We start from the raw sequence: 23,001 nt of genomic DNA on the forward strand, positions 1-23,001 counted from the left end.
CCGCGTGTCTCTGCCGCTCTGTGTGTCTCTGTCGCTCTGCGTGTCTCTGCTGCTCTGTGTGTCTCTGTCGCTGTGTCTCTGTTGCTCTGTGTGTCTGTTGCTCTCCGTGTCTCTGCTGCTCTGTGTATCTGTGTGTCTCTTTCCCTCTGCATGTCTCTGTTGCTCTGCGTGTCTCTGTGTCTCTGCTGCTCTGTCGCTCTGTGTGTCTCTGTTGCTCCGCGTGTCTCTGCCGCTCTGTGTGTCTCTGCCGCTCTGTGCGTCTCTGCCGCTCTGTGTCTCTGCCGCTCTGCGTGTCTCTGTTGCTCTGCGTGTCTCTGTTGCTCTGCGTGTCTCTGTTGCTCTGCGTGTCTCTGTTGCTCTGTGTGTCTCTGTGTGTCTCTGTCGCTATGTGTGTCTCTGCCGCTCTGTGTCTCTGTTGCTCTGTGTGTCTCTGTTGCTCTGCGTGTCTCTGCCGCTCTGCGTGTCTCTGTGTGTCTCTGTGTGTCTCTGTCGCTCTGTGTCTCTGTCCCTCTACGTGTCTCTATCGCTCTGCGTGTCTCTGTGTGTATGTCGCTCTGCGTGTCTCTGTCGCTCTGCGTGTCTCTGTCGCTCTGCGTGTCTCTGTCGCTCTGCGTGTCTCTGTCGCTCTGCGTGTCTCTGTCACTCTGTGTCTCTGTTGCTCTGTGTGTCTCTGTTGCTCTGCGTGTCTCTGCCGCTCTGCGTGTCTCTGCCGCTCTGCGTGTCTCTGTGTGTCTCTGTGTGTCTCTGTCGCTCTGTGTGTCTCTGTTCCTCTACGTGTCTCTATCGCTCTGCGTGTCTCTGTGTGTATCTGTCTCTCTGCGTGTCTCTGTCGCTCTGCGTGTCTCTGTCACTCTGCGTGTCTCTGTCGCTCTGCGTGTCTCTGTCACTCTGCGTGTCTCTATCGCTCTGCGTGTCTCTGTGTGTATCTGTCTCTCTGCGTGTCTCTGTCACTCTGCGTGTCTCTGTCACTCTGCGTGTCTCTGTCACTCTGCGTGTCTCTGTCACTCTGCGTGTCTCTGTCGCTCTGCGTGTCTCTGCGTGTCTCTGTCGCTCTGCGTGTCTCTGTCGCTCTGCGTGTCTCTGTCGCTCTGCGTGTCTCTGTCGCTCTGCGTGTCTCTGTCGCTCTGCGCGTCTCTGTCGCTCTGCGCGTCTCTGTCGCTCTGCGTGTCTCTGTCGCTCTGCGTGTCTCTGTCGCTCTGCGTGTCTCTGTTGCTCTGTGTGTCTCTGTTGCTCTGCGTGTCTGTGTCTCTGTCGCTCTGCGTGTCTCTGCCGCTCCGCGTGTCTCTGCCGCTCCGCGTGTCTCTGTCGCTCCGCGTGTCTCTGTCGCTCCGCGTGTCTGTGTCTCTGTCGCTCTGCGTGTCTCTGTCGCTCTGCGTGTCTCTGTCGCTCTGCGTGTCTCTGTGTCTCTGTATGTCTCTGTCGCTCCGCGTGTCTCTGTCGCTCCACGTGTCTCTGCCGCTCCGCGTGTCTCTGTCGCTCCGCGTCTCTTTCGCTCCGCGTGTCTCTGTCGCTCCGCGTGTCTCTGTCGCTCTGTGTCTCTGTCGCTCTGCGTGTCTCTGTTGCTCTGCGTGTCTCTGTTGCTCTGCGTGTCTCTGTTGCTCCGCGTGTCTCTGCTGCTCCGCGTGTCTCTGCTGCTCCGCGTGTCTCTGTCGCTCCGCGTGTCTCTGTTGCTCTGCGTGTCTCTGCGTGTCTCTGTGTGTCTCTGTGTGTCTCTGTTGCTCTGCGTGTCTCTGTTGCTCTGCGTGTCTCTGTGTGTCTCTGTGTGTCTCTGTTGCTCTGCGTGTCTCTGTGTGTCTCTGTGTGTCTGTTGCTCTGCGTGTCACTGCGTGTCTCTGTGTCTCTCTGTGTGTCTCTGCTGCTCTGCGTGTCTCTGCTGCTCTGCGTGTCTCTGCTGCTCTGCGTGTCTCTGCTGCTCTGCGTGTCTCTGCTGCTCTGCGTGTCTCTGCTGCTCTGCGTGTCTCTGCTGCTCTGCGTGTCTCTGTTGTTCTGCGTGTCTCTGTTGCTCTGCGTGTCTCTGTCGCTCTGCGTGTCTCTGTCGCTCTGCGTGTCTCTGTGTGTCTCTGCCGCTCTGCGTGTCTCTGCCGCTCTGCGTGTCTCTGTCGCTCTGCGTGTCTCTGCGTGTCTCTGCGTGTCTCTGCCGCTCTGCGTGTCTCTGCGTGTCTCTGCCGCTCTGCGTGTCTCTGTCGCTCTGCGTGTCTCTGTCGCTCTGCGTGTCTCTGTCGCTCTGCGTGTCTCTGTCGCTCTGCGTGTCTCTGTCGCTCTGCGCGTCTCTGTCGCTCTGCGCGTCTCTGTCGCTCTGCGCGTCTCTGTCGCTCTGCGCGTCTCTGTCGCTCTGCGCGTCTCTGTCGCTCTGCGCGTCTCTGTCGCTCTGCGTGTCTCTGTCGCTCTGCGTGTCTCTGTTGCTCTGTGTGTCTCTGTTGCTCTGCGTGTCTGTGTCTCTGTCGCTCTGCGTGTCTCTGCCGCTCCGCGTGTCTCTGCCGCTCCGCGTGTCTCTGTCGCTCCGCGTGTCTCTGTCGCTCCGCGTGTCTGTGTCTTTGTCGCTCTGCGTGTCTCTGTCGCTCTGCGTGTCTCTGTCGCTCTGCGTGTCTCTGTGTCTCTGTATGTCTCTGTCGCTCCGCGTGTCTCTGTCGCTCCGCGTGTCTCTGCCGCTCCGCGTGTCTCTGCCACTCCGCCTGTCTCTGTCGCTCCGCGTCTCTGTCGCTCCGCGTGTCTCTGTCGCTCCGCGTGTCTCTGTCGCTCTGTGTCTCTGTCGCTCTGCGTGTCTCTGTCGCTCTGCGTGTCTCTGTTGCTCTGCGTGTCTCTGTTGCTCCGCGTGTCTCTGCTGCTCCGCGTGTCTCTGTCGCTCCGCGTGTCTCTGTCGCTCTGCGTGTCTCTGCGTGTCTCTGTGTCTCTGTGTGTCTCTGTCGCTCTGTGTGTCTCTGTTGCTCCGCGTGTCTCTGCCGCTCTGTGTGTCTCTGCCGCTCTGTGTGTCTCTGCCGCTCTGTGTCTCTGCCGCTCTGCGTGTCTCTGTTGCTCTGCGTGTCTCTGTTGCTCTGCGTGTCTCTGTTGCTCTGCGTGTCTCTGTGTTTCTCTGTCGCTATGTGTGTCTCTGCCGCTCTGTGTCTCTGTTGCTCTGTGTGTCTCTGTTGCTCTGCGTGTCTCTGTTGCTCTGCGTGTCTCTGTTGCTCTGCGTGTCTCTGCCGCTCTGCGTGTCTCTGTGTCTCTGTGTGTCTCTGTCGCTCTGTGTGTCTCTGTCCCTCTACGTGTCTCTATCGCTCTGCGTGTCTCTGTGTGTATCTGTCTCTCTGCGTGTCTCTGTCGCTCTGCGTGTCTCTGTCACTCTGCGTGTCTCTGTCGCTCTGCGTGTCTCTGTCACTCTGTGTCTCTGTTGCTCTGTGTGTCTCTGTTGCTCTGCGTGTCTCTGCCGCTCTGCGTGTCTCTGTGTGTCTCTGTGTGTCTCTATCGCTCTGTGTGTCTCTGTTCCTCTACGTGTCTCTATCGCTCTGCGTGTCTCTGTGTGTATCTGTCTCTCTGCGTGTCTCTGTCGCTCTGCGTGTCTCTGTCACTCTGCGTGTCTCTGTCGCTCTGCGTGTCTCTGTCGCTCTGCGTGTCTCTATCGCTCTGCGTGTCTCTATCGCTCTGCGTGTCTCTGTGTGTATCTGTCTCTCTGCGTGTCTCTGTCGCTCTGCGTGTCTCTGTCGCTCTGCGTGTCTCTGTCGCTCTGCGTGTCTCTGTCGCTCTGCGTGTCTCTGTCGCTCTGCGCGTCTCTGTCGCTCTGCGCGTCTCTGTCGCTCTGCGCGTCTCTGTCGCTCTGCGCGTCTCTGTCGCTCTGCGCGTCTCTGTCGCTCTGCGTGTCTCTGTCGCTCTGCGTGTCTCTGTTGCTCTGTGTGTCTCTGTTGCTCTGCGTGTCTGTGTCTCTGTCGCTCTGCGTGTCTCTGCCGCTCCGCGTGTCTCTGCCGCTCCGCGTGTCTCTGTCGCTCCGCGTGTCTGTGTCTTTGTCGCTCTGCGTGTCTCTGTCGCTCTGCGTGTCTCTGTCGCTCTGCGTGTCTCTGTGTCTCTGTATGTCTCTGTCGCTCCGCGTGTCTCTGTCGCTCCGCGTGTCTCTGCCGCTCCGCGTGTCTCTGTCGCTCCGCGTGTCTCTGTCGCTCCGCGTGTCTCTGTCGCTCCGCGTGTCTCTGTCGCTCCGCGTGTCTCTGTCGCTCTGTGTCTCTGTCGCTCTGCGTGTCTCTGTCGCTCTGCGTGTCTCTGTTGCTCTGCGTGTCTCTGTTGCTCCGCGTGTCTCTGCTGCTCCGCGTGTCTCTGTCGCTCCGCGTGTCTCTGTCGCTCTGCGTGTCTCTGCGTGTCTCTGTGTCTCTGTGTGTCTCTGTTGCTCTGCGTGTCTCTGTTGCTCTGCGTGTCTCTGTGTGTCTCTGTGTGTCTCTGTGTGTCTCTGTTGCTCTGCGTGTCTCTGTGTGTCTCTGTGTGTCTGTTGCTCTACGTGTCACTGCGTGTCTCTGTGTCTCTGCGTGTCTCTGCTGCTCTGCGTGTCTCTGCTGCTCTGCGTGTCTCTGCTGCTCTGCGTGTCTCTGCTGCTCTGCGTGTCTCTGCTGCTCTGCGTGTCTCTGTCGTTCTGCGTGTCTCTGTCACTCTGCGTGTCTCTGTCGCTCTGCGTGTCTCTGTTGCTCTGCGTGTCTCTGTGTGTCTCTGTCGCTCCGCGTGTCTCTGTCGCTCCGCGTGTCTCTGCCGCTCCGCGTGTCTCTGTCGCTCTGCGTGTCTCTGTCGCTCCGCGTCTCTGTCGCTCTGCGTGTCTCTGCGTGTCTCTGCCGCTCCGCGTGTCTCTGCCGCTCCGCGTGTCTCTGCCGCTCCGCGTGTCTCTGTCGCTCCGCGTGTCTCTGTCGCTCCGCGTGTCTCTGTCGCTCCGCGTGTCTCTGTCGCTCCGCGTGTCTCTGTCGCTCTGCGTGTCTCTGTTGCTCCGCGAGTCTCTGCTGCTCCGCGTGTCTCTGTCGCTCCGCGTGTCTCTGTCGCTCCGCGTGTCTCTGTTGCTCTGCGTGTCTCCGTGTGTCTCTGTGTGTCTCTGTGTGTCTCTGTTGCTCTGCGTGTCTCTGTCGCTCTACGTGTCTCTGTCGCTCTGCATGTCTCTGTGCGTCTCTGTGTGTGTCTGTTGCTCTGCGTGTCACTGCGTGTCTCTGTGTCTCTGTGTGTCTCTGCTGCTCTGCGTGTCTCTGCTGCTCTGCGTGTCTCTGTTGTTCTGCGTGTCTCTGTTGCTCTGCGTGTCTCTGTCGCTCTGTGTGTCTCTGTTGCTCTGTTGCTGTGTGTCTCTGTGCGTCTCTGTTGCTCTGCGTTTCTCTGTTGTTCTGCGTGTCTCTGTTGCTCTGCGTGTCTCTGCTGCTCCGCGTGTCTCTGTTGCTCTGCGTGTCTCTGTTGCTCCGCGTGTCTCTGTCGCTCTGCGTGTCTCTGTGTGTCTCTGTTGCTCCGCGTGTCTCTGTTGCTCCGCGTGTCTCTGCTGCTCCGCGTGTCTCTGTTGCTCTGCGTGTCTCTGTTGCTCTGCGTGTCTCTGTCGCTCTGTGTGTCTCTGTCGCTCTGCGTGTCTCTGTTGCTCTGCGTGTCTCTGTTGCTGTGTGTCTCTGTGCGTCTCTGTTGCTCCGCGTGTCTCTGCTGCTCCGCGTGTCTCTGTTGCTCTGCGTGTCTCTGTCGCTCTGTGTGTCTCTGTTGCTCTGTGTGTCTCTGTCGCTCTGCGTGTCTCTGTCGCTCTGTGTGTCTCTGCTGCTCCGCGTGTCTCTGCTGCTCCGCGTGTCTCCGCGTGTCTCTGTTGCTCTGCGTGTCTCTGTTGGTCTGCGTGTCTCCGCGTGTCTCTGTTGCTCTGCGTGTCTCTGTTGCTCTGCGTGTGTCCCCGTGTGTCCCCGCTGCGTCCCACGTACCCAGCAGCAGCAGGCGGTGCGTGGCGCGGTACAGCTGCTTGTCCTTCTGCAGCTGCTTCTCGATCTTCTTGTTCGCCTCGCGTTGCGCTTTCTCGTCGTTCAGCTGATCCTCCGTCTTGCCGTGGCCCAGACAGCCCATTGCGGCGGCCAGCGAGACGTCACCACGGGGAGTCGCAGGAGGCGGCGAGGCGACCCGGCCGGACAGGGCAGCAGCAGCAGCCAGGGGCAGCAGCGGCAGCCAGGGGCAGCAGCAGCAGCCAGGGGAAGCAGCAGCAGCGGCAGCCAGGGGCAGCAGCAGCGGCAGCCAGGGGCAGCAGCAGCGGCAGCCAGGGGCAGCAGGGGCAGCCAGCAGCAGCAGGGGCAGCAGCAGCAGCAGGGGGTAGCAAGGTGGTGGTGGTGTAAGGGGGTTGGTGGTGGTAGTGGTGTAAGGGGTTGGTGGTGGTAGTGGTGGTGGTGGTGTAAGGGGTTGGTGGTGGTGGTGGTGGTGTAAGGGGTTGGTGGTGTAAGGGGTTGGTGGTGGGGGGGGGTTAGTAGGGAGCGACCCCCGTGGCCCCTACTTAGCCCCCCACCTTACGGCAACCACCGCTGATACTCGGCGGTGGTGGTGTTGGTGTTGGTTTAGTGATGATGGTGGTGATGATGGGAAGAGGATTGTGACGAGTCTGCGATAGGAGAGAGGAGGAGAGGCGAGGCTAAGACGACGAAGAGAGAGGAGAGAGAGAAGGTGAGAGAACAGGCGAGGATGGCGACGAGGAGGAGTAGTAGGAGGAGGATGATGATGATGATATGGCACAGAGGGTGGCCGAGATGAAGCGTTGGTGATGAAGATGAGGTGGGTAGGCGTTAACAGGGGGTGGGGGGGGAGCCCAGGCCAGGCTGAGGGCCGAGGAGCCGTGAAAGAGTGGGCTGGAGGTGCGTGTGTAGGTGCGGGCGGGAGGAGAGAGACGGTGGTGGTGGTGGGGGTAGACGAGGACGAGGCGGCTGCGGGAGGAGGAGGCAGGCAAGCGGGCAGGGTGGCCAGGCTAGGCCGAGGAGGCGGCGGCGGCGGCGGCGGATACGGATCCAGGCAGAGAGACGCGGGGCCCGCCGCGATGAGGGTCGATTCGTGGTGGGAGGAGGAGGTGGTGGAGGTGGTGGATGAGGTGCTGACGAGGTGGCCCTACTCGCATTTGTTGACGCTGTTGTTGATGATGATGGAGGAGGAGGAGACGGGCCTTGCGGCCTAGCACAAGCCTCACCTAGCACCAGCCACAGCGTCCGTCCGGTTTAATAACAATTATAATAATTGTTGTTGTTGTTGTAGTAACGACTGCTGCTGCTGCTATTTAACAATTATCACAGCTGATCGATTGTTTACCACGACGAAATGAAAACGCCTCAGCCGCTGGCCGCCGACTGCGGTTGCATCGCCGACCGCCGACAACGCGGGGAACGTTTCGATCTCGACGAACAAATCGAACGCAATTCGATCTTAATAAACAAATCAAACGCGCGAACCGAAACACGAAGCGACGCTGTCGGTGCTCAGAAACGGAGTAGCAAGTTGTTGCTGGGCTGCTCCGGGGTTGTTAATGGTGGTGGTGGTGGCGGCGGTGAGCACCTCAGCGGCCACTGCGCGTTTAACTTGGGCGAGTGGGGGGTGTGGTGGTGGTGGTGGTGGTGGCAGCGGTGGGTGGGGCTGGCAGGGTGGGAGGGAGTGGTGAGTGGGGGGAGGGAGGTGGGTGGGGGGTGAGTGAGGTGGTGGGTGGGGGGGGGTGGTGAGTGGGGGGGGGGGAGAGGTGGTGGGTGGGGGGGTGGTGAGTGGAGGGGTGGGTGGGTGAGGTGGTGGGTGGTGATGAGTGGGAATGTGAGTGGAGGTGGGGGGGGTGTGAGTGGGGTGGGAGGGTGGAGGTGGGTGGGAGAGGTGGTGGAGGGGGTGGTGAGTGGAGGGGTGGGTGAGGTGGTGGGGGGGAGTGGAGGTGGGGGGGTGGTGGTGAGTGGGGGGTTGGAGGGTGGTGGTGAGTGGGGGGTGTGGTGGTGGCAGCGGTGGGTGGGGCTGGCAGGGTGGTGGGGAGGGGGGTGGTGAGTGGGGGGGTGGGTGGGGGGTGGTGATGAGTGGGAATGTGGGTGGAGGTGGGGGGGGGTGGGGGGGGAGGGTGGAGGTGGGTGGGAGAGGTGGTGGGGGGTGGTGGTGAGTGGGGGGGTGGGAGGGTGGAGGTGGGTGGGTAAGGTGGTGGGGGGGGTGGAGGTGGGGGGTGGTGGTGAGTGGGGGGGGTGGGAGGGTGGTGGTGAGTGGAGGAGTGTGGGGGCAGAGGTGGGTAGGGCTGGCAGGGTGGGGGGGGTGGTGAGTGGGGGGTGGGAGGGTGGAGGTGGTGGGGGGTGGAGGTGGTGAGGAAGGAGGTGGGGGGGAGGTGTTGGTGGGGAAGACGTGGGGCATGCCCGGAACATAAGCCCCGCCCCGCCCATCCACCATCCAGCCCCCCACCCATCCACCCACCAGCCCCCCACCCACCCACCAACCAGCCCCCCACCCACCCTCCCACCAGTCACCCTCCCCCACCACCCACCAGCCTGCCAGCCCTCCACATGCCCACAAGCCACCCCCTCCCACCCAAACAACGACAGCCGCCATTCGCCCAATAAGTGTCGTTGACGACACTCCGGCCCTTGTGCCAGGCTAGGTGCACTTTGAGGCCACCACGTGAAGTGTCGAAGGCTTCATGCTGGCAGGAGGTGACGGGACAGACCCTGCAGGTGCTGTCGGTTTACTGCAGTGACGAGGTCAATGGCTGGGGGGGCGTGTCCTCACTGAAGGGGGGCGTGTCTGACACGCCCCCCCTCAGTGAGGCAGATGTGATAGCTGCCTCCCCTGGTGCTTTTTCATTGCAGTTTCATGACGAGACCAGCGAGCCTAAATATCTTTATACACGTACGTGAAATAAGTTACCTGGAGTATGGAAGGCGAGGACATGACATGAAGGGGTCTACAATCATTGCATTTGTGACACACAGAGAGATAGTAACAGGCACACGCTTATTGCCCGCGCTCCATCCAGTTACTGTGGGGTTGCGCAATCACAGGGGAGGCTGAGCTCGCCGCCGCCTCACCTCTCGTCGTCTCCCTGTATTTGCAGCGGAGCTCCGCAAATTTGGCGATTTTGACCATAAAAATGACTGGAATCGTACAGAAATGACACCTGTAACACAGATCAGTGGGGAAAAAAAATCGTAATTTTGAGCTCAATATTTTTTACTTCTCGTAACAGCTATTTTAATTGGAGTATTAACAGGTGAGGCTGTGCCTCGCCTGCCTCCCCTGACCCACACGTCCCTGGTTTACTGAGATGACTCGCAGACGCACCACCTGTGCCCCCTACTGCGCCACCTCGCTGCGTTTTAGCCGCCCGGCCCTCCGTTCGTTGTTGTGAGCGTCGCTCCTCCGACCTCCGCTCCTTGTTGGAGGACGGCTGCCTCCAACTTCCCAGGAGCGTCCATTACGAGCCACCTCCTCTACAGACGCCAATCTTGACACCGCTGGCACCGGTCATCGGTGAATCTGCTCACGTCCTGCAAAACAACGTCACTCGATTGCTTCTCTAGCCCGTGCCGTGCCCATTTACCCCCTCCACCTGGCCAAGCAGAAGCTGCTTGTCAATGCGGTGGCTGGGCATGCGTGTGCGTGTGTGCTATACGTGACCCAAGCCAATGCGTCGTCGCTTTGCGGGAGGATTTCACCGATGATGGGACTCTGTCCAGAACCTTCAGGGGATCGAGCACAGGTAGGCCGCCAGCCCGAATTGTTTTCCATCCGACGCAGATGTTCCATTGGAAGAGTCCGCGCGACTGTGGCCGAGAAGACCCGGAGCGATGTATGGAGCGACGGAGCCAGGTGGCTTCCACAAAGCGGCGTTACGCGGCTGATGAAAAGAGTGGTGGTTGGCACACTGCCCAGGTACGGGAACTGCTCCACTCTTTCCACAACTGCTCCATCATTAAATGAGGAAGTGGGACGTTTGATGGCATAAAATACCCAGGCAGGCGTTTAGTTTTGGTGGGGTTGATGGTGAGGTCCCACCTCTTAGTGCCACGCTCCAAGTTCCTCTCTGAGTGAGCAGCAATCACCAGATCATCAACATACGTAACATGGTTGACCAACAGGGATCCATCCCTGGACCGCACTCTGGCATCGATCAGCTTCCCCGTGGTATCTGTACCAGATGGAAATTCCTTGGGTACAGCCATGAAAATATTCTCCAAGTACGTGGTCAAAAAATATCTTAAATTATGTAGGAGACAGATGACATCCCTGTCATCTGTCTCCACAGCTCCCTCCTTCACCCACAGCTCCCTCCTTCATCCACAGCTCCCTCCTTCACCCACAGCTCCCTCCTTCACCCACAGCTCCCTCCTTCACCCACAGCTCCCTCCTTCACCCACAGCTCCCTCCTTCACCCACAGCTCCCTCCTTCACCCACAGCTCCCTCCTTCACCCACAGCTCCCTCCTTCACCCACAGCTCCCTCCTTCACCCACAGCTCTCTCCTTCATCCACAGCTCCCTCTGTCCACAGCTCCCTCCTTCATCCACAGCTCCCTCCTTCATCCACAGCACTTTCCTCTTGTCCTTATTCCGACGTTCACTGTCATTCCCACAATCCCCTCTCCAATTCCCGTCCCTCAACCCTTTCACCTCATCTTCAGCCACCAATCACATATCACCGTGACCCCTCTGTCTCATTGGGTGAGGTCCCGTGACCCCCATGTGACCCCTCCGTCCCCTTGGGTGAGGTCCTGTGGCCTCACGTGATCCCTCCGTCCCTTTGAGTGAGGTCCTGTGGCCTCACGTGACCCCTCCGTCCCCTTGGGCGAGGTCCTGTGGCCTCACGTGACCCCTCCGTCCCCTTGGGCGAGGTCCTGTGGCCTCACGTGACCCCTCCGTCCCCTTGGGTGAGGTCCCGTGACCCCCACGTGACCCCTCCGTCCACTTGGGGGAGGTCCTGTGGCCTCACGTGACCCCTCCGTTCCCTTGGGTGAGGTCCTGTGGCCTCACGTGACCCCTCCGTCCCCTTGGGTGAGGTCCCGTGGCCTCACGTGACCCCTCCATCCCCTTGGGTGAGGTCCTGTGGCCTCACGTGACCCCTCCGTCACCTTGAGTGAGGTCCCGTAACCCCCCACGTGACCCCTCCATCACCTTGAGTGAGGTCCCGTGACCCCCACGTGACCCCTCCGTCCCCTTGAGTGAGGTCCCGTGACCCCCACGTGACCCCTCCCTCCCCTTGGGTAAGGTCCCGTGACCCCCACGTGACCCCTCCGTCCCCTTGGGTGAGGTCCCGTGACCCCCACGTGACCCCTCCATCACCTTGAGTGAGGTCCCGTGACCCCCACGTGACCCCTCCCTCCCCTTGGGTGAGACTACGGCTCTATCCAGCAGTGGAGAAACCATGGCCCCATTCATACCACTGATCGCATGGGCATATCAATGCAGGACATTATTCTGTTCCCAATTACGAACGTGTCTCAGGAAGGAATTTTGATCGTAAATCGAGGACTGACTGTATAACATTTAATGTTAGTGTATTTATTCATCATTTTACTTATTTGTTTTTAGCTTTCCCTGTAAAGTAAATGGAAATAAATCCAAAGTTAGTTCTATTGAAACTTCGTTTTGTTGTTTATCCACACATCGAGGTATTACTGTATAGGCAGTACCTGACTTACGAGCGCACGACTTGCGAACATCCGTACTTACGAACCAGCTTCAGTGATATTTTAAAATGTTTTTTTTTACATTGCATTGCGAACTGGAACTGTTGTGTTCGGCGGAGCGATCCTCCGCAAGATGTAATGGGTCACAGCATCCGCTCGGAGCGAGTGTTTGTGAGCGTGTGTTTGGGGTCATGTGGCCCGCACGCCCGGCCACCGCATGCCCAAGCAGCTTTTGTTTGGCCGGATCGAGGGGGCTAAACGGGCGCGGCACGGGCTAGAGAAGAGACGGAGTGATGTGGTACAGGAGGACGTGGAGCTGAGTGGACTTGCCGATGACCGGTACCAGCGGTGTCAAGATCGGCCTCTGTGGAGGAGGCTCGTGAAGGATGCTACTGGGCAGTTGGAGGCAGTCGCCCTCCAACAACAACGGAGGGCGGAGGAGCGACGCTCACAACAACGAGCGGAGCGCCGGGCGGCTAAAGCGCAGCAAGTTGGCACGGCAGGGGGGTACAGTCAGCCAACCAGTGGCACACGCTGGGTCTGTCCCGAGACCTCTGCCTGTCAGCGAGTCCTTCGACACTTCACGTCGGCTCAAAGTGCACCTAGCCTGGCACAGGCGCCGTGGTGACATCACCGTCACCGAGTGGCGAATGGCGTGTGCTACTGGGGGAGCGGCGGTGTAGCGGTTAGCGCTACGCTGCGCTACGAACCCGGCGGTCCGACTTCAATTCCCGCTCACGGCCAAACACCCGGTGACGATTATCTGAACCGGTCCCGGGCCTCCCCTAGGTCGACTCTGCCTCAAATATATGTGCTCGTTAACAGCACTTGCCCCAACAGTCTGTACAGGCTATACGGGGGATCTTTGTCTTTGTGTGTCCGTGTCCAATTGCGGCAACGCCTAACGCCCCTTCCGACTCGCAAGCCGGCATCGGGACTCAAGTGAAAATGAAACGGATTTTTCTTTTTTGGTTAATGTTACTTTATTTGATGTTTTATTTACCACACACAGTATCGCACAGTGTTACGTGCACATATACAACACTTATTCTTATTTATGAGTTTTAACAATGCTGCAACTTTTTCGGTGAACCGTAACGCATTTCATAACAATCACCCTCTGTCCATTCAAATGCAGTTACATTGTGGTGTTCCGACTTACGGCCTGTTCGACTTACGAACCAATTGCGTCCGTAAGTCGAGGACGGCGGCACCCACGACAGGGCCTGCGCGATTACGTCACGCACATTCGGGACGTCACGACGCACTCTGCCGACAGGCGCCGTGGCGTCACGACGTAACGATATTTATGCCCTATGCGATGACCTCACGAGCGTCATGATGTCACGACGCACTCTGCCCGCGAGGGGAGGGGGCTCCCCTCGCGGGCAGAGTGCGTCGTGACGTCATGGCTGATACGCGTAGATCGTAACCCGGCGTCATTACGCAACGGAAACGGGCTTACGCGATTACGTCATACAAGTATTGAATCGCCGTGGAGGCGAGGGCGGCTGAAATAGGTACCTGTCCCCCTCCCCCCCAGACGTCGTGACGTCATGACGCTGACGGATCGGACACATGAACGTCGTGACGTCACTACGCATCGCAGGCTTGTTCATCATCTCACGTCCTGACCGTCAAGACGCAACGACATTCGCTTCCGCATCCCTTACCGTCGTGACGTAACGACGCAAGGATATTATTTTTACGGCGTGAAGTCATGACGCACGACTGACACTCCGCTGCTTGACGTGTGACGTCAACCACGCACGCAGCGCTCGTGACGTCTTTTTGGCGGGAGGAGTCCAGGGCCTGGCGTCGAAGGCTCTCTTCAAGTTGACCGGTTTTTTTTGTTACATTTATTTTTAAAATAATCTTATCCCCCTGCGCGCTTGCGTTTAAACGTTCAAATGCTTGACGTGTTCGGTGGGTGGAAACGTTAAATCGCCGAGGGGTAATAACGGGAACCTGCTCAATTTCCTGAGGTAAACTTTTTCAGTCACGAGCCTCGGCCTGGGGTCGCGTTGAGGATTTACAAAACCCGCAAACTTCTTCGCGTCTCCGTTTATTCTTAAAACACGCTTATAGACACGTTGCTTTTGTTTTTATATACCGCCTCCACAAATCAGCAACGCCAATATCCAAAATTAATCTGCCGTGAGGCGACGGTTCCAACCATTTCGAGGCCTCGCATCAAGCAAAGGGGAGCGCCGCGTTCATTTGATCCGATCGGTCAGTCATGTCATCATCCCCTACTCCTCTGGCCAATGCCCCCCACACGCTCGCCAACAATGCCCGGCCCGCCAATGCCCTCCCCGCTGCCTTCACCGACGCCCTCGCTGGCACCTTGGCCAATGCCCCCAGTGCGTTGGCCAATGCCCCTCACGCAGCCAATGCCCCTGCAAACGCCTCCGACGAGATATTAGTAGCCAATGCCCCTAATACATTAGCCCATGCCCCTAACACATTAGCCCATGCCCCTAACACATTAGCCAATGCTACTGAGCCGTTAGCCCATGCCCCACTCGCCAATGCTCCAGGTGCGCCTGCCAACGCCCCCGATGCATTGGCCAATGCCCCTCAGACTGCGAATGCCCCCAATGCATTGGCCAATGCCCCTGCTCCTCACTCATTGACCAATGCCCCTGCTCCTCACTCATTGGCCAATGCCCCTGCTCCTCACTCATTGGCCAATGCCCCTGCTCCTCACTCATTGGCCAACGCCCCTGCTCCTCACTCATTGGCCAACGCCCCTGCTCCTCACTCATTGGCCAACGCCCCTGCTCCTCACTCATTGGCCAACGCCCCTGCTCCTCACTCATTGGCCAACGCCCCTGCTCACACATTGGCCAACGCCCCTGCTCCTCACACATTGGCCAATGCCCCTGCTCCTCACACATTGGCCAACGCCCCTGCTCCTCACACATTGGCCAACGCCCCTGCTCTTCACACATTGGCCAACGCCCCTGCTCCTCACTCATTGGCCAACGCCCCTGCTCCTCACTCATTGGCCAACGCCCCTGCTCCTCACTCATTGGCCAACGCCCCTGTTCCTCACTCATTGGCCAATGCCCCCGGCACACTTGCCAATGCCCCGCGTGCGTTATCCAATGCCCCTCATGTGCTAGCCAATGCCCCTGAGGCATTGGCTATTGCCCCTCATACACTGGCCAATGCTTCTGAGAGGGTAGCCAATGCCTCTGCCTCTAATACATTAGCCAATGCCCCTCATGTATTAGCCCATACCCCTAATACATTAGCCAATACCCCTAATACAGCCAATGCCCCTAATACATTAGCCAATGCCCCTAATGAATTAGCCAATGCCCCTAACACATTAGCCAATGCCCCTAATACATTAGCCCATGCCCCTAACACATTAGCCCAGGCCCCTAACACATTAGCCAATGCCCCTGAGCCGTTAGCCCATGCCCCAAATGCATCAGCCAATGCCCCTGAGCCGTTGGCTCACTTACCCGAGGCCTTGCTGCCCAAAGGGCCCGGGAGCCGCCTGGGCATCCACTCCTTCTCGCTGTGCGTGAGGGATCGGCCCGTGGAGGCGCTCGGCATCTCCCTGCCGGGCTCCCTGCTGCTGTGGCTCGGGGAGAGGGGAGACCCGCGCCTCTCCGCGCTTGCGGTGGCGCTCGCCACTCGCCTGGTGAGACTGTGGGGCGCTTAGCCCGCGACTCCCACACGCGCACGCCTGTCTGGCTCGCGCACAGAACCCCGACTGTCTCGTGCACACGGTCCTGCCTCGCACACTCCTCTCGGAACGCATTATCATAGTGCAGACGAAATCTGACAAGCCCAGCTCGCTGGTGTTGGTGGTGGATAGAGCCGATGTCCCTCATGTCTCCCGCCCTGTCTCCCTGTCCCTGCCTCCCTGCGTCTCCCGTACCTCCCCATGCCTCCCTCTGTCTCCGCGTGTCTCCCCGCATCTCCCCGTGTCTCCCCGTGCCTCCCTCCGTCTCCCCGTGTCTCCCGTGCAGGACACGATGCCGATTGGCAGCTCGCTGCTGGGAGACCACGCCGAGGGGTTCTCCTGTGCCCTCGCCCAGCGCCTGGGTGAGCCCCTCATCCTGGACCCCCAAACCCTCACCCTGGACCCCCAAACCCTCACCCTGGACCCCCAAACCCTCACCCTGGACCCCCAAACCCTTACCTTGGACCCCCAGACCCTCACCCTAGATCCCCAAACAATCACAGTGAGATCAGCAAGGTATTATGGTTCATTTGTGGCAAGCACCAGGTACTCCGACGTAGAAAAGGCCGAGGAACAGTTCAGATATCCGTCACTGTTATTGGTTGTGAGTAGGAATTCAACTCGGGTCACAGGGTTCATATCCCACTCACTCACGGTGTAGAACAGGGGGAGATCACACAAACTCCACTCACTCACTCTGTAGAACAGGGGGAGATCACACAACTCACTCACTCTGTAGAACAGGGGGAGATCATATAAACTACACTCACTCTGTAGAACAGGGGGAGAGATCACACAAACTCCACTCACTCTATAGAACAGGGGGAGATCACACAAACTCCACTCACTCTGTAGAACAGGAGGAGATCACACAAACTCCACTAACTCACTTTGTAGTACAGGGGGAGATCACACAAACTCCACTCACTCTGGAGAACAGGAGGAGATCACACAAACTCCACTAACTCACTTTGTAGTACAGGGGGAGATCACACAAACTCCACTCACTCTGTAGAACAAGGGGAGATCATACAAACTCCACTCACTCACTCTGTAGAACAGGGGGAGATCACACAAACTCCACTCACTCTGTAGAACAGGGGGAGATCACACAAACTCCACTCACTCTGTTGAACAGGGGGAGATCATATAAACTCCACTCACTCACTCTAGAACAGGGGGCGATCACACAAACTCCACTCGCTCACTCTGTAGAACAGGGGGAGATCACACAAACTCCACTCACTCACTCAGTAGAACAGGGGGAGATCATACAAACTCCACTCACTCACTCTGTAGAAAAGGGGGAGATTACACAAACTCCACTCACTCTATAGAACAGGGGGAGATCACACAAACTCCACTCACTCTGTAGAACAGGAGATCACACAAACTCCACTAACTCACTTTGTAGTACAGGGGGAGATCACACAAACTCCACTCACTCTGTAGAACAAGGGGAGATCATACAAACTCCACTCACTCACTCTGTAGAACAGCGGGAGATCACACAAACTCCACTCACTCACTCTGTAGAACAGGGGGAGATCACACAAACTCCACTCACTCACTCTGTAGAACAGGGGGAGATCATACAAACTCCACTCACTCACTCTGTAGAAAAGGGGGAGATTACACAAACTCCACTCACTCTATAGAACAGGGGGAGATCACACAAACTCCACTCACTCTGTAGAACAGGAGATCACACAAACTCCACTAACTCACTTTGTAGTACAGGGGGAGATCACACAAACTCCACTCACTCTGTAGAACAAGGGGAGATCATACAAACTCCACTCACTCACTCTGTAGAACAGCGGGAGATCACACAAACTCCACTCACTCACTCTGTAGAACAGGGGGAGATCACACAAACTCTACTCACACTGTAGAACAGGGGGAGATCACACAAACTCCACTCACTCACTCTGTAGAACAGGGGGAGATGACACAAACTCCACTCACACTGTAGAACAGGGTGAGATCACACAAACTCCACTCACTCACTCTGTAGAACAGGGGGAGATCACACAAACTCCACTCACTCACTCACTCTGTAGTACAGGGGGAGATCACACAAACTCCACTCACTCACTCTGTAGAACAGGGGGAGATCACACAAACTCAACTCACTCACTCTGTAGAACAGGGGGAGATCACACAAACTCCACTCACTCTGTAGGACAGGGGGAGATCACACAAACCCCACTCGCTCACTCTGTAGAACAGGGGGAGATCACACAAACTCCACTCACTCACTCTGTAGAACAGGGGGAGATCACACAAACTCCACTCACTCACTCTGTAGAACAGGGGGAGATCACACAAACTCCACTCACTCTGTAGAACAGGGGGAGATCACACAAACTCCACTCACTCTGTAGAACAGGGGGAGATCACACAAACTCCACTCACTCACTCTGTAGAACAGCGAGAGATCACACAAACTCCACTCACTCACTCTGTAGAACAGGGGGAGATCACACAAACTACACTCACTCACTCTGTAGAACAGGAGGAGATCACACAAACTCCACTCACTCTGTAGAACAGGGGGAGATCACACAAACTACACTCACTCTCAACTGGAAGCCGATGTGTGCGTGACGTGCATGCGTGTCTCACGTGTGTGTGTGTCACTGTGTGTGTCTCACGTGTGTGTCTCACGTGTGTGTGTCTCACGTGTGTGTCACGTGTGTGTGTCACGTGTGTGTCTCACTTGTGTGTGTCTCACTTTTCTCTCACTTGTGTGTCACGTGTGTGTCACGTGTGTGTGTCACGTGTGTGTGTCACGTGTGTGTGTGTCACGTGTGTGTGTGTCACGTTTGTGTGTCACGTGTGTGTCGTGTGTGTGTCACGTGTGTGTCTCACTTGTGTGTGTCACTGTGTGTGTCTCACTTGTGTCACGTGTGTGTGTCACGTGTGTGTGTCACGTGTGTGTGTCTCACGTGTGTGTGTCACGTGTGTGTGTCTCACGTGTGTGTGTCACTGTGTGTGTCTCACTTGTGTCACGTGTGTGTGTCACGTGTGTGTGTGTCACTTGTGTGTGTCACTGTGTGTGTCTCACTTGTGTCACGTGTGTGTGTCACGTGTGTGTGTCACGTGTGTGTGTCACGTGTGTGTCACGTGTGTGTCACGTGTGTGTCTCACTTGTGTGTGTCACGTGTGTGTGTGTCACGTGTGTGTGTGTCACGTGTGTGTGTCTCACTTGTGTCACGTGTGTGTGTCTCACGTGTGTGTGTCACGTGTGTGTGTCATGTGTGTGTCACGTGTGTGTGTATCACGTGTGTGTCTCACGTGTGTGTCTCACGTGTGTGTCACGTGTGTGTGTGTCACGTGTGTGTGTCACGTGTGTGTGTCTCACTTGTGTGTGTCACGTGTGTGTGTCTCACGTTTGTCTCACGTGTGTGTGTCTCACGTGTGTGTGTCTCACGTGTGTGTCACGTGTGTGTGTCTCACGTGTGTGTCACGTGTGTGTGTCACGTGTGTGTGACACGTGTGTGTCTCACGTGTGTGTCACGTGTGTGTGTCACGTGTGTGTCACGTGTGTGTGTGTGTCACGTGTGTGTGTCTCACTTGTGTGTCACGTGTGTGTGTCAGGTGTGTGTGTCTCACTTGTGTCACGTGTGTGTGTCACATGTGTGTCACGTGTGTGTGCCACGTGTGTCTCACTTGTGTGTGTCACGTGTGTGTGTCTCACTGTGTGTGTCTCACGTGTGTGTGTGTCACGTGTGTGTCACGTGTGTGTATCTCACTTGTGTGTGTCTCACGTGTGTGTGTCACGTGTGTGTTTCTCACTTGTGTGTGTCTCATGTGTGTGTGTCTCACGTGTGTGTCACGTGTGCGTGTCTCACGTGCGTGTGTCTCACGTGTGTGTGTCTCACGTGTGTGTGTCTCACTTGTGTGTGTCTCACTGTGTGTGTCTCACGTGTGTGTGTCTCACGTGTGTGTGTCACGTGTGTGTCTCACGTGTGTGTGTCTCACGTGTGTGTCACGTGTGTGTGTCACGTGTGTGTGTCACGTGTGTGTCTCACGTGTGTGTCACGTGTGTGTGTCACGTGTGTGTCACGTGTGTGTGTCACGTGTGTGTGTCTCACTTGTGTGTCACGTGTGTGTGTCAGGTGTGTGTGTCTCACTTGTGTCACGTGTGTGTGTCACATGTGTGTCACGTGTGTGTGCCACGTGTGTCTCACTTGTGTGTGTCACGTGTGTGTGTCTCACTGTGTGTGTCTCACGTGTGTGTGTGTCACGTGTGTGTCACGTGTGTGTATCTCACTTGTGTGTGTCTCACGTGTGTGTGTCACGTGTGTGTTTCTCACTTGTGTGTGTCTCATGTGTGTGTGTCTCACGTGTGTGTCACGTGTGCGTGTCTCACGTGCGTGTGTCTCACGTGTGTGTGTCTCACGTGTGTGTGTCTCACTTGTGTGTGTCTCACTGTGTGTGTCTCACGTGTGTGTGTCTCACGTGTGTGTGTCACGTGTGTGTCTCACGTGTGTGTGTCTCACGTGTGTGTGTCTCACGTGTGTGTGTCTCACTGTGTGTGTCTCACGTGTGTGTGTCTCACTTGTGTGTGTGTCTCACTTGTGTGTGTGTCTCACGTGTGTGTGTGTCACGTGTGTGTGTCTCACTCGCGTGTCTCACTCGTGCGTGTCTCACTCGTGTGTGTCTCACTTGTGTGTGTGTCTCACTGTGTGTGTGTCTCACGTGTGTGTGTCTCACTTGTGTGTGTCTCACGTGTGTGTGTGTGTCACGTGTGTGTCACGTGTGTGTCTCACTTCTGTGTGTCTCACGTGTGTGTGTCTCACGTGTGTGTCTCACGTGTGTGTGTCTCACTTGTGTGTGTGTCTCACGTGTGTGTGTGTCACGTGTGTGTCACGTGTGTGTCTCACTTCTGTGTGTCTCACGTGTGTGTGTCTCACGTGTGTGTCTCACGTGTGTGTGTCTCACTCGCGTGTCTCACTCGTGCGTGTCTCACTCGCGTGTCTCACTCGCGTGTCCGCGCCTGCAGCCAAGCGCACGGGCAAGCAGGTGTTCGCCAGCGTGAACCTGCCCGGGCTCGACCCGGCCTCGCTGGCGCTTTTGGAGCAGCAGCTGCGGCACGAGATGGAGCAGAGGCCCGACAGGTTCTGACGTCGGAGGTCGGCCGCTCCCCGATGTCGCCGTCGACGCGGAACTGATTATAAAAGTGCACGGCTCCCGGTGGCTTCCTAATATCGGAAGGAAGAGCGTTCCAGACGGCCGCGGAAGCGCGCCTGAAAGCTCGCGACGCGGCGACCACCGTCCTTGTTTCGATGGCCCAGCCAACGAGCCGCCGCCACCGAGATGATGACCGGAGGTGGTGCGACGACGGGAAAAACCCCACGGTCACGCGAAACTCCGCTCCGACACAGAGACACATAGACTCACCACACAGAGACACATAGACTCACCACACAGAGACCCATAGACTCACCACAGAGACCCACAGACTCATCACACAGAGACTCATAGACTCATCACACAGAGACCCATAGACTCACCACACAGAGACTCATAGACTCACCACGCAGAGACCCATAGACTCACCACACAGAGACTCATAGACTCACCACGCAGAGACCCATAGACTCACCACACAGAGACCCATAGACTCACCACATAGAGACCCATAGACTCACCACATAGAGACACATAGACTCACCACATAGAGACCCACAGACTCATCACACAGAGACACATAGACTCATCACACAGAGACCCATAGACTCATCACACAGAGACCCATAGACTCATCACACAGAGACACAGACTCACTACATAGAGACCCATAGACTCACTACATAGAGACACACAGACTCACCACATAGAAACCCACAGACTCACCACACAGAGACTCATAGACTCATCACACAGAGACACAGACTCACTACATAGAGACCCATAGACTCACCACACAGAGACCCATAGACTCACCACACAGAAACACATAGACTTACAGAGACACATAGACTCACCACACAGAGACCCATAGACTCACCACACAGAAACGCATAGACTCACCACACAGAGACTCATAGACTCACCACGCAGAGACCCCTAGACTCATCACACAGAGACACATAGACTCACCACACAGAAACACATAGACTCACCACACAGAGACTCATAGACTCACCACACAGAGACCCATAGACTCACCACACAGAGACCCATAGACTCACCACACAGAAACACATAGACTTACCACAGAGACACATAGACTCATCATGCAGAGACCCAAAAACTCACCACACAGAGACTTGTAGACTCACCACACATGCGTGGAGTTAGCGTGTTCTCTCCCCCACTGTTCTGCAGATTGTGAGTGAGTCTAGTTTGTGTGTTCTCTCCCCCACTGTTCTGCAGATTGAGCGCAGTTTGTCTGATCCCCTCCTTGTTTTTCAGAGTGAGTGAGTGGAGTTTGTCTGATCCCCCCCCTCCCCCCGTTCTGCATAGCTTCCCCTGTGGGTTCTCCGGCTTCCTCCCGTAGTAAAAACAAAAAACCCCATAACACAGCATTAACCGGAATATGTCCGCTGCGATACCGTTCGGCGGGGTGACGATTTGTATGTATGCACGCGCATTTAACTTTTTTCGCACCATACGTAGCCAGCCGTGGTGATTGAACTTGCGCCGCAGCTGCGAGAGTTCCGACCGAAGGAAGCCCCTTTCCGCCCCGGTCATCGTGCGTGTGTGTGTCGCAGGCACCAAACGGCGATAACATCGACGAATGAAACTAAACTAAAATAACAATAGTAATCGGCTCGTGAATCAAATCACATCACTTTCCTTGAGTTCTATTGAGAATGCCCAGGGGCGTCTGGGTGGGGTGGAAGAGGGCAGCGGTTAAATGCTCTTTCCCTTTGTTTACAACATGTCGTATACATAAATAAGTAAATGAAATGAACCGGGATGCATAGCTCCAGTGGCTTCCTAATGTCGGAAGGAAGAGCGTTCCAGACGGCCGCAGACGTGCCGACCATCGTCTTTGATTGATGGCCCCGGCCAAAAGCCGCTGCGAGGGTGACCGGAGTTTGCGCGATGGGTTCATCCTCCTTGACGAGATCGGCGGGGTACTGTGGCTCATTTGTGGGAAGCCCTTTGTGTTGCGTAATGAGCGAGCCGCGTTCGTTCGGCGAACCGAAAGCCAACCGGACGGACACGGTCGGTTCCTTGCAGTGCCCCGTCCCGACACACGTGCCGGAGAATTTAGTACACGCCGCAGCTTGCTAATGTTTCTGCCAGACATCCCGTAGGGTTTTAGTGGGTTGCAATAACCGAGCCTTGTCGATACTATGCTATTAGCCGAGTGGCAAACGTTTGAGTGCATTTAACACGACGTAGGTATTTCTCTGACCGGAGGTATGGTGTTACGGTTAGTTCTTGATATTTTTCTGGGGGAGGGGGGTGGGAGCTGGTGGTGAGATCGCCGCCTTAATGAAATGCCTCCAGACGGACAATAAAGTTGCCGTATGATGAACAAAACGTGGCAGTAGTTGATTACTGCTATACGTTGCGTGTGAACTGCCGTCCCAAAACACTGGCGGTGTTGTGAGATTTTGACTCCCTCGCCCGGTATGGAGGAGGTCGTGGATTAAATCCCAACCCTGACGCCTGCTGTATATTTGGAGTTTTGCGGTCGTGTGGATTTTTCTCCGGGTCCCTCCGGTTTTCCCCTCCACATTTATAAACATGCGTTTAGAGTGTTTGGCTGCTAT

General features: G+C 56.7%; 2 protein-coding genes across 2 annotated transcripts in view; one reads left to right on the forward strand and one right to left on the reverse strand.

Moving 5' to 3' along the window:
* LOC116937560 (guanine nucleotide-binding protein G(s) subunit alpha) overlaps positions 1–7,531 on the reverse strand; it is a 70,715-nt gene extending 63,184 nt beyond the window's left edge. Inside the window, exon 1 of the mRNA XM_076054967.1 lies at positions 5,877–7,531. Coding sequence (XP_075911082.1) covers positions 5,877–6,015 — 139 coding nt within the window. The 5' untranslated portion in view covers positions 6,016–7,531. The remainder of the gene's footprint in view (positions 1–5,876) is intronic.
* A 6,103-nt stretch (positions 7,532–13,634) lies between these two features.
* PSMG4 (proteasome assembly chaperone 4) lies at positions 13,635–22,905 on the forward strand (the record flags this gene model as incomplete). Its single annotated transcript, XM_032944696.2, has 4 exons — positions 13,635–13,791; positions 15,057–15,217; positions 15,549–15,624; positions 20,274–22,905. Coding segments are annotated over 4 exons (516 nt in total), but the record flags the coding sequence as incomplete, so codon positions are not given.
* Between the last annotated feature and the right edge of the window lie 96 nt (positions 22,906–23,001).

Source organism: Petromyzon marinus, chromosome 69 (genome assembly GCF_048934315.1).
Source record: "Petromyzon marinus isolate PM22_M1 ecotype Great Lakes invasive population chromosome 69, UKy_Petmar_22M1.pri1.0, whole genome shotgun sequence".
In the NCBI taxonomy this organism is placed as follows: domain Eukaryota; kingdom Metazoa; phylum Chordata; class Hyperoartia; order Petromyzontiformes; family Petromyzontidae; genus Petromyzon; species Petromyzon marinus.